The sequence below is a fragment of the Chelon labrosus genome (genome assembly GCF_963514085.1).
Source record: "Chelon labrosus genome assembly, chromosome: 13".
Classification (NCBI taxonomy): Eukaryota; Metazoa; Chordata; class Actinopteri; order Mugiliformes; family Mugilidae; genus Chelon; species Chelon labrosus.
Window position 1 is genome coordinate 1718161 of NC_140346.1, and position 11789 is coordinate 1729949.

At 39.8% G+C, this 11789-nt stretch overlaps 1 protein-coding gene across 1 annotated transcript in view; it reads left to right on the forward strand.

The window, feature by feature from the left end:
* Positions 1-8703, forward strand: part of pdgfd (platelet derived growth factor d) — a 56666-nt gene extending 47963 nt beyond the window's left edge. Inside the window, exons 6-7 of the mRNA XM_084559219.1 lie at positions 3662-3879; positions 6117-8703. Of these exons, the coding sequence (XP_084415345.1) occupies positions 3662-3879; positions 6117-6251 (353 nt within the window). The 3' untranslated portion in view covers positions 6252-8703. The remainder of the gene's footprint in view (positions 1-3661; positions 3880-6116) is intronic.
* The last annotated feature ends 3086 nt before the right edge of the window (positions 8704-11789 follow it).

Here is an 11789-nt window from a genome sequence, read left to right on the forward strand (position 1 = left end):
CAGGAGGCGGAAGAGCCTTCATATGTCAGCAGCAGTGCATTTTCCTGCCCCGGATTAACATTTTTTATGTGTTCCTGGATAACCACTGTGCATGTACTGTACGTCAATTTCTGGAGCACCTACAGTAATCATGAAGCATATACACTTTTTTATATAATAAATTATGATGTGACTTTTTACCAGATTATTTCACGGCATGTTCAAAAGATATACCAAATTCTGTAACTACAGACACAGATCACGTGTCTGAGCTTGGCCATTAGATTACCAAGCTCATTGTGATTGTCATCAACTGAAACGTAACACTTTGTCGTTTTATCAAAGCAAGAGTAATATTTAATGGCTGTTCAGAAGTTCAGAAGTGTCCAGAAATTCAGCATTTTCACAATGACTTTATTGAACTTCTGCACATGCAGTGTCGTGCAGCCATAGACTACTTTAAGACCCTGAAAAGCATTTGTAGTTTTATTCATATTTCATCAGCCCTATGAGATTCTTACTAAGAGACCCAAATGATTCTTGAATGGGTGTTATAGGTGGTGCCTCAGTATTTTTATTTTATTTTTTTATTTATTTTTTGACATTGGAGCAGTGTATCTGCGTATCAGTGTCTACTGTAATTACTGGGTTATGTCAATACTCCATTACTCTTTAAACCAGATTATACATGACAGTTCTTTATCATTAGAAAGGTGTAAATCGATTTTTACATCAACATCATATATCCTGTCTGCCAAAATGAATTTGACATTGACGCAGTATTTAAATCTGAATCCTCTCTTAACCTGTGAACATGCACACAAATGAAGACATAATCCATTTAACGTTTAGTCTACAGCAGATGTGCGCAAGGCAACTGACACTAAGACAGATGACAGATGCAGGGCTGTAAGGGGAGCATGCAAACACAGCCAGCTTCTCATACGTGTGCATAGGGTAGCTTTCATTTTCTGCGATTCTTTTCTTTATTCCACATGTGTTGGATCTTCCTGTCATCTTGCCATGTAACTGAAACAGCTTAAAAAGACATAAAATATGGGGAATTTTAACACTTGGATGGAACCATAAGCAAGGCTCTTTGTATATATACTACACCATCTATCTTAATCTCTCTTGCTCTCCGATCCTCCTGCTCTTATTTCAATTAGATTTTCCCACTGTGTGGTGCTAGTAGCACTGAACAATGCCATGATCTGTCAAGCTGCACTGGCTGGCTGCCACTGCACCACAGGTTTGGTTACCTGAACTGCTAACAAAGCTTTGCTAACTGTAATATATCATATTTCCAGTAACACTGACTACTGGAAATGCCTTATATCTATTCACTGTTGTTAATTTTCCATAGGGTTTCCAACAGGTGACATGAATGGGAGCCAACACCACAAAGATTTCTTTTTACAAACAATTGCTTATTGATTATCAATAGCATTAGGTTTCTATTGACAGCAGTTTTTCTCTCTCTCTCTCTCTCTCTCTCTCACAAACACAATACATCAAGATAAGCAGATTTGTTGTTGTTATGCTGTACATACAGTTTTCTTTCTGTTGCATCACTTTTCTTCCTTTTTTAAACTGTTGCAGTGGCCACTAGAGCTGGATGCAAGCCAGTCTCACAAGATGCACTGTTGCAGTTCCCTGCAAATATTGATCTTGACAGTACCTTTAAGCTTGTATTGGGTCGTAAATGCCTATTGTGCTTAATGACGTGGAAAAAACAGTAAGTACCTCAGAAAATTCATCCTTAAAAATATTCCACTTTTTTAAAGACAGGATTTTTCCATTACACCCTAAGATTATTTGAACATACTACATAGTAATTATTATAGTATTGTTTATTGTTCCTTCTTCCTTTCAGCTTTGTGTATTGGTGCTACAGTAGTTTGCTGGACTTACATAGGGGCAGAGTATAGTCATCCACTCACTCCAATGGCTCCTGGATGGAGAGCAGATCCATGACGCACAGCAGAAAATCAGCTGGTGAACAGTGGAGTGAGCAAAGGCCAATACTTGCAGACCATTCTGTTGGAACAGGCTCAGTTTACTGCCTTTAGTGGTCTCTCCCTGTGCTTTCTTTTGGACAGACTACAATCACATTCTGCCATGGAGGCAAACACATCAGCAATTTTTTCTTGTCATGTCACTTTTGGAAAGTGGCTGTTCAGTTGCCTTCCCCTTAGAAGTGGCTTCTGCAAGCGGTGAAGTATAGTACAGTCTCCGTTGGTGCTGAGGGAATGCTTCTGTGAACCTTAGGAGATTGTTGAAGGAATGACCGTAACGTTTTTTTAATTGAAATGAGGAAAGCAAAGATGTCTGTGTTCATACACAGTATATAAGTAAACTATAGAAATTAAACTTGGTCTCTGACTATATCTTACACACTGATTTTACTAGCTGGCCACTTTAGAGACATTTTCTTTGCAAACAGGGCTGTCTCTAATAGCAGTCGTGGTAGGATTTTTGCTCATAATTTTTCCACATTCCAAAGGTTTTATCCAGCACTCAGTTGCATGTACCAGACCACAGAGGGTCACAGATAATTGCCACCTTTGTATGGACAGTGTATTGATTATTAGCTTGCTGATGACCACAATCAGAGAGCAGTCAATCCACCACTGATTGTTGCTCTTCTCCCTAGTCCTTTCTTCTCCCTAGTCCTTTCATGTCTTTTTATATATAGGCTCATTTGTTCTTCATAGTACCTGTTGTCACTCTGGGTTTCCTTCAGAATGACTCTTTCTTTTTGTCCATTGTCCACAGAAGTGTTTCAGATGACGGTTGTAGTTTTTTCCCTAAGCCTTACACATTCCAAGACAAACAGTCAACAAACCCAAAGTAAATGTTCTCCTGCAAGTTTGACTCCCAAGTTCTTATGGATTGTTTTCTAATGTCCGTACTCAGAAGAAGTGTACTGATGTAGACAGAGTTTAAACATGACCCTAGGATTTCCTCTCTTGACCAATGCTTTAGCAACTTTTTTGTCCTTTCAGCTTGTCAAATAATCCATTTGCTTTTCTTGAAATTAGTATTGAGACACTGCAGCTGGTCCTAAAGAGGCAATTTTCTTCAAAATGATGACGTGGAGAAACACTGATCAATACATTCAATCTGCAATCAATTAATGGCTGCTGCTTTCTTTTCTGTCCTTAATGTTCTCTCTTCCTGCATCTTGGAGACTGCCTCCAGTCGTCCCTCCATCTCTGCAGTCAATTGTCATTGTCCTCATAGCTAATAGCCTCTCCACCTCTCAACCATTCAGTCAGTATTGAGCATATTTTTCATGTGAATCACAGTCAATTTGTCATATTTACCTCCTCCTTCTGTTTAATTCTTCAGTCTGGGTCTCCAACGTGCCATGCATTTTTATTCACGATTAAGTGAAGCAACATAGTTTCAATAACTGAGCAAATATCTCAGTCAAAATCTTTTGACTCCCTTACTCATCCACTTCTTCTCCCACTTCCTCGCACACAAATGTTCATTGTGTTGAAATGGAACCAGCCTATGAGGAGATGCCTTTGTGTTATGAATACTATCAAATATCAACATAAAATACTGCAGTACCGGCCAAATAGATGGTGAAAGATAAGATGTTGACCACAATCCAGCAAAGACTAATGAGTTCTTATTTTTTCTCTTTCTGTTTCTCTCTCTCTCTGTTAAGTCGATCTGAACCGTCTCTATGATGACGTCAAGCGCTACAGCTGTACTCCTCGGAACTACTCCGTGAACTTGCGTGAGGAGCTGAGGACCACCAACGCCGTCTTCTTCCCTCGATGTCTGTTGGTAAAACGCTGTGGAGGCAACTGCGGATGCGGAACTTATAACTGGAATAACGGCTGCACCTGTCAGGCCTCAAAAACAACAGTCAAACTACACGAGGTAGGTCTATTGAGGTCACGTGTGAAGTGTTCACCAGAAGAGACCATATGAACTCTGCCCTCTGTGGTATTCAAGTGGAAATATTCTAAAAGCTCCAAGTTTAGCAATTTTAAGTTGCTTTAAGCTTATTCCATAATGTCTCAAGTCATATTTGGCATCTGGTGTGTGAGAGGCAGTGTTGTTACAGCTGTCACATAAATGAAGTGAGTCAGGAACTAATTCAATTGAGAATGAAGAATGTTCTCTTAGTAATGATGCGATTTTTAAACTTATTTAGCACATGATGTCTTGATCAAAATCAGCTGTATGCACCGACATAAGTCCAAGTGAATGCTGTCATCAGTTACATTATTTGTTAGTTAAAATAGACTCAGTACATTGTGGTGTTCCCACTCTGTTTACGCTTATTTCCCTATGCATAAGAATTATAGTTGAAATGACGAATCAGTATCAGTATGTAACTTTAATATTTTTCTGCTGGTGAATACTGTAGTTTTTCGAGTCATGTGACAGCATTCAACAGTGATGCAGAATCTTATTCAAACATAACTCTGATACACCAAATTTCCACCTCATGTAAGGCGCATCACATGTTGTGTGTAAAAGAGTGAAGAGAGGGCGAGATTCAGATGTGAAGAGAAGAAGAAGAAGAAGAAGAAGCAGGGAGAAACTGGGCGTGCAGAGGCAGGAGCTGCATCAACAATGAAGCAGCAATGCACCATCAGCTTTCTCCCTGCCTCCCTCCTCCATTGGTTCCTACATCGGCCCCCGTCCTTCCCTTGCCAGTCTCTCCATATCGCTCAGCGTATTGTTAGCATTCTATCACTCTGTTCCTCTCTCTCTGGGCCTCCATCATCCTTTCATTCTTCCCAATTCCCATTTTCAATTTATCCCTTTGCAATGCACCATTCTTGTCCTTTAAGCCTGTCATTCATTCCTTTCTCTCACTTCCCTCCATCTCTTTGTGTCTTTGTTCTTGCATAGCTTCATTATTGGTCCACTGGGCTCTCTCTCTCTCTCTCTGTCTCGCTTTCTCTCACTGTTAAAAATCACACAATGGAAATTTAAACAAAAGTGGGATTTGGGGTTATAATTGTGGGAGTGTTTGAGTGTGCATCATCGTATGAGAGCATGAAAAAGGTGCAGTGTGTCTGTATGTACATGCACACAGCAACAGCCTGAATGTGTGTTGTGTGTGTATTGCGAGACTTCCACCCTCCTCTCTCCTCCTTGCCAGTAATCACAGCCCTGTAACAGGTTTCTTCAGTGACTTCATTTCTTAAAGAAACACAATAAACGCAGTATTGTTTCAGTGCTGGGAAGTCCTGACATAAATCATTGGCAGCCTCACTTTCAATGAGCGCTGGAAAGCAAAATTACTGCATCAGCTGTGGAACCATTTGTACTTCCACTCTATTTTGACATTAGAAGTGGCACCTGCAAACAATGTGGGCATCTACTAAGTCCATTATAGTTAAACACTGACTAAATCTTATTATAACATTAAATCTATACTGCCTTTATAGATTCTCAACATCAACAAGATCACCTTGACTCCACATTAGTAAATAATGGTCTAAATTTTGTTTAAAGGCACAATTTGCAAATGTTTTGACATAGGGAAAACAATCAAACTCTAGAAATCAGTGTGTGTGTGTGTGTGTGTGTGTGTGTGTGTACACTTTGTTTGGCCAAAGCCCTTTATTTTTACTTTAAGAACTGGATGCATGGTGTTTTCTGAGATAGTGTGCAGAACTGACAGCAAGTCCCTCGTCAACATGACCTGGATGTATCCCTACTGGGAAGGGCTCCACATTTCCCTGAAAATGAGAAAGAATGATTGAGTGCTAAAATAAAAAAAATATTAACATTTGGAAAGGTAAACTCAAGATGTCATGAGGAATTGTTTTATCATGGCTTCCACAGTTTCACGCTATAACATAACATTCTCAGAAACTTTCCATTTGCTATCTAATCTATATTTTGTCTTACCTCACTGGCTTCAATGTCAAGTTTCTGGAACACATGAGATTCCTCTCAGTGTTTTCAGAGCTTCTCTTTCCTGTTGAGCCCCTGATGTTCTTTCTCTCTTTATTTTTCCTCATATTCAAAGAGATTTCATTCGCATCAACTACAGTGAGCCGGTAAAGCATGTTCAGGCCTACCAACTAGGTCCAGGAGCTGTTTGTCCTTTTCAGTCTCTTCATCCTCACAGCTTTTCTTCTTGTCTCCTCCAGGTGTTGAAGTACGCCCCAGAGACCACTCTCTATCAGCGCCATCAGAGGCCGCGGGTGCTCTGGGTCATTGATGAAATCTTTCTCACACATCACGAAACATGCGAGTGTGCGTGTCCCTCCCAGCCTCCTCGCTGAGACTCTCTGGAACAGTTAACTGATTTGTTTAATTTTTATTTTCTTTATCTATTTTGCATTGGACTTCACATAATTAGAGCAACCCTGACAAACATGTGGCAAAGAAGGAGGCGACTGTTTGATAAAGCATCACACACAGTGACATTTGTTCTTGCAAGTAAACCTCTTACATTTTTCTGCACACAGGCAAAAGTTGTAAATGCATAAATGTCTGTTATTTAACTTTTACAAAACTTGGTGTTTAGACCACATTTAAACATCTCATGTGAACCTTCTCCAGAGGAATTTCTTTGAGTTCAATCTAAAATTTTTAGCTGAAAACTTAATGTTGAAAACCACTGGATTACAGTGGTTTTCAACATTAAGCATGCAGCAGCATACAACACATGATTTTTTATTGGACGCCAACTTGACTGAATTTAAACAGAATTAACCCCTATGTAAACAGTCCTACTTGTGTTTCGTGTGAATGTATTCGCAGCTTGCTGGCATTAAAATAAGACTGCTTCTAGAAAATTCAGAAGGTTCTTCTGCCAGAATCATGCTGAGATGAGTGAGCGTGAGACAGAAGGAAGGAGGGAGAGGGGTTGGAGGAAGCTTACACCAAAATAACACTTTATCTTGATGTGAAATTAGGCTATTAGCTACTATTTGCTACTGCATGCACACACACACACGCATGCACACCCACAACACCCCCACACACCTGCACACACCCACACGCCCACACCCACCCACACACATACACACACTCTTCCTAAAGACAAAAACTGTCGATATTTATACAGAATCCTAAGGGTTGCTCTCGTTTGCACACAGTCCTTTCTGGATATATTAATATATAATTTCTATATGCACACGCCTTTGCATTCTTCCCTCATCATTCACTCTCATCAAAGGGGATGTCAGATCAGGCTGCTGCGTTGTGCCCAGTTTCCTGAGCATTCCTGGCATTCCAGCTGCTAAGCGGAATTCTGCTAACATGGATAAAACCATGATACTCCGACCCTAAACGCACAACAGAGGAAAGCGAGAGAGAGACTCAGGAAGAGAAGCAGAGAGGAAGTTTTTTAGGACAGGCGACAAACTGAAAAGGGCACAATCAAGCCAACTATTTCCAGATTACCAGCACTCCAGGGTGAGAACTGAGAGAGGAGACACTTTCAAGATGCAACACATAAAAGGTTGCTGCTTGCTCGACAGTTTCAATCAGCATGTTCAAGTTGTTGGCATTTTTCTTTCCTGACTCTCGAAAATGCTCACATGTATCACAATCTGACCTGTCTGCGGAGATCTGTGGAGAGTGGAGAAGTGTTCTTAGTCTCTGCTGAAAATACAGCTGATACTTGAATGTGTGTGCCTGCCAGTCTCTCTGTAACAGCTCAGGAAGAGGTCCTTTTGTTCTAAGGGTGGAGGGTTAGCAACAGTCTGCAAGACCTGGCAGCGGATACAGGCATGTGAATGGTCGGCATGGGGCTGTGCGTGCAAGTGCACGTACATTGCGAGCATGTGTAGGTAGCTATCAAAGCTATCAGAAGCATCAAGGCAAGAGAGATAGAATTTAAATTAACTGCGCTCCAGTTCCATACATGATCCAGCTGTGAGACAAAAAAGACAGTGTCAGCTGTCTCTCATCACCTCCATTGTGTCCCACCATACATGTGCTCAGGTTTGTTTATAGGCAGAGAAAATTGGATTTTAGACTGCTTTTTGTTGTAAAGACAGGGAAAAAAGAAAAACTGGACATTGATATGATACGTCACAGTAAAACATGATCAGCAGCTTTTTTATAAGCGTGTGTACTCCCGGGCTGTTATTTGGATGAAGTTAAATACTAAACACTCTGAAAATATGGTAAAAATAAGACATGGTAAAGCATCTAAAAAACCAGATGGTGAGGTTAGCTAACATGTCATTTTCAAAGATGCTTTGCTGCAAAATGTATAGTTGGTGTACCATTGACTAGCTTTTTCGAAGTAAAACAATTAGCTGATTGATTAGCTGACTGTCAAATAAAAATTAAAGATTTGGGTGTTTTAGACTGCAACAAATAACATTTGGCATTAATAGACTAAATGATAAACTGCAAGTCTATGTATTGTAAATGTGTGTGAGAAGTGTGTGTGTGGATGTGTGTGCTTGTGTGTGTGTTCATCCTGTGCCTGTCACTTGCTGCCATTTTCAGCACATTCCATTGTTGTGTGCTCCAAAGTGACATTCCTATTTTTCCACGTAGCTGTTTTGTTTTATATTCCAGTCCTTTACAATAGAATCACACATGTTCCAAAAAATATATTCATGAAAAAACTATGCTTTTAAATAATTTATTGTGTCTTTCTCTATTGTTTTTTTTTTTTAAATTACCAGCTGGTTTGTTTTGACAAATAAAGTATTTGTAGCATTACTGCCTCCTGCTTGGTTTTCTTTTTTTCTTACCAGAATTGATCAGATGTTTATTAGGTATCATATAATAAAGATTAATGGCTTGCTTGATCTTCTTTGATCATAAGGACAAACACAAAGATAGACGCAGAACAAAGTGTCAGCTACATCCTTGCACACAACAAGGCAACTACAGATGTACTTTTAAGATCAGTTGAAAGTTAGAAATAAAATGTATATTAATTACAGTCTTCCACAATCCCTTTGCAGCAGCACATTCACACTGCTCTGATTGAGGTAGCACCAGTCCAGCCATATGCGTAAAGGTTTGGAACGAATTGTTTTAGTTTCACTGTATTATTCAGTCAGTTTGAGTTTGTTGCGACTGATTTTCTGACTGGGATAAGCCCTCTTTTACCTAATCCAATCAGTTGGAGTAATTTACAGTTAACAGAGCTGCATAAGAAGTTGCTAGAATCAGATCTAGCCTCAAATGAAATGTTATGCAAAATTATGTGTTATTAAATGATTTTTATTTTTTATCCAGTTTGTAAGTTTGTAATGTCAATTTCATCCATGCTTGTTGCCAACTATCCATTTTTTGGCACATGTAGACTAAGATGCATTTTGAAACATACACTCAAGGTCACGATGTTATGTAGATATGATGTTAAGTAGCCGTAGTTTATGCGGCATGTCCCTCACTGTTGACAGCATGTTGTATTGGCGGCAGAGCGCATCGGTGAGAGGGTTCACTCTGATTGGCTGTTCAGCTCAGCAAACCAGTGAACTTTTACATCGTGTTTATATTGCATTTAACAATTATTAAATCACACTAAACACAAAGAGTGATTACAAAGTGACTAAACACAAATTCAAAATTGTCCGTAGGTATGCATGTGAGTGTGAATGGTTGTCTGTCTCTCTGTGTTAGCACTGCGATGGACTGGCGACCTGTCCAGGGTGTACAGTACCCCGCTTCTCGCCCAATGACAGCTGGGATAGGCTCCAGCTCCAATAACATATTACTACACAGATTTACAAATCAGTGCATAGTTATAAAGGAAACTACTTCATGACGTGGATGAAGTTTTAGTGGACATAAATGCGGTAAAAGAAGTTGGTGCCCATATAAAAAGTTGTAGATTTCACAGTTTCAAAAGGCAACATTGCCACCATTACCATCCCATCCATGTCCCTTTATGTATCTCTCAAAGCTGTTTCCTGTCCCAGTTGTTGCTGTGGGAACCCTTCCTGTGCCGTTATCATTACACAGCAGTTCCCCTCATTCAGCCAGACAGTCACATCCCACAGCATACCAACCGGCCAGACATGTGTCTGTCCATCCACCGATTCATTCATCGCTGACTTGCTTTTGAGCTGTCCTTGGAGAATGGGAAAGAGAAAGGCTGAATGCAAAATATCCAGTGAGATAAACAAGAGTGGCCAGAATTAAAATGAAGGCTTAAGTTAAAAAAAGTAAGTAAAGAGAGAGAGAGAGACTATCGGGGAAGGCAGATCAATCAAAAAAAATAGAGAGGGAGAAGGTCAGTGAGAGACGGGGCATGTTGTTTGTTTGAACCCATCATTCCTACACGGCTGTTTTTTGGGTTTGTCAGCAGCTTCTTATCTTTTCCTTGCGGGAAAACACACACACACATAAACACTCACAAAATGTCAACTCGCTTTGTTTTACAGATTAGACTGCCCTCAGGCCGTGTTTTCACTTTTTCTAAAACATGCATGCATTTAAATGACTATAGTACAGTACTGCCAGTCAGGCCTTCTTATTCTTGACCTGATTATGTGTTTCTTTGACTGGATTGCATGTCCACTCAGTCTCCACAGCACTTCCTTATGCTAGAATCCTAGTTTCCTTCTCATCCACTCATGTCTCACAAGCATTTTTATATTTCCATTATTTCTGTTCGTTCTTTCTCTTAGCTTTTCTGTCCCATTAGTTTTTTCTTAGTCTTTTTATCAGGACAAACCCTGCAGTTACCTGGGAAACCAAAAATGAAACCATGAATGATGGAGGGAAACATCTGAGGACTTTTATTCAAACCTCTATTATGATATCACTCCCCCACCCCCCTCTATCTTCCTAAAATTTTTATATTCCTTTTGTCATTCTCCACATTTCCTTTTCTCTGATGGTGTTTTAGTGCATGTCTGGAAGCACTGTCAAAGAGACTGTCAATTTTCAATATTACTTCAATGTATTAGTCATGAAGCTAGTTGCTAACATAGTACCTCACTTCTCAGCCCATTTTCTCCTTCTGTGGCGGTTGGTTGTGTTCGGGGCTTGGCTTGTTTAGACAGCTGGATTAAACAGCTGAGTTTCCATTCTCCACGTCACCCAAAATGTGTGTGTACAATAGAATATTAATGCTGCTCTGTGTGTAAATAGTGTGCAGCTTCACCCATTAGTTTGTGGATTTTGTTTTGATGCCTTGAGTTTGAAATTGTGGCTGCTGCTGTTTCTTTTTGGACCCAGACATGACCATATTTGGTTGAGAGGGTGGAGCTAGGGAAGAAGATGTGCCAGAATTAGTTGTCTTCAAATAAGGCCAAATATGTGTTCATGAGTCCTTTTGAACAGCCCTTTCTTTATTGTAACATGTTTTCCGGTGTTTTCAGATGGATGGCAAGTCTGTTTTCTTTGCTATCCTTTATTAATCTCTCATGGGGAAAATCATTCTCTGCATTCAACCCATCTATTCAAACATACAGCAGTGAGCCAAGGGAGCAGTTTGGGGGTTTTGGTGACTGCTTAAGGAACTTCAGTCGTGGTAGAAGGGATCTGAACCAGTGAACTTACACTCCCAAATACGCTTTTCTAACCACTAGTCCACACTTATATTTTATTCGTGTAGTTTTGTAATTATTATTTCATTTTCATTGCATTTCCTACATTAAGTCATGTGTTGTTTGTGTGCTAAATCTCATGGCCTCCAAGTGCAAGTTCATAAAACTTGCAAGTGACTTTTTCTAAATCTCAACCTCAAGAAACCTCAAGAACCTCTGAACCTGTGTACATGACTTCCCATGTCGTAACCACAAGTTTACAAGTTGCATTTGATTGCAGCATTGCAACAAATGTTGTTAGCGTAACATTAGTTAACTTGAGTTTTTTTTTTTTTTAACAGGCTTTGG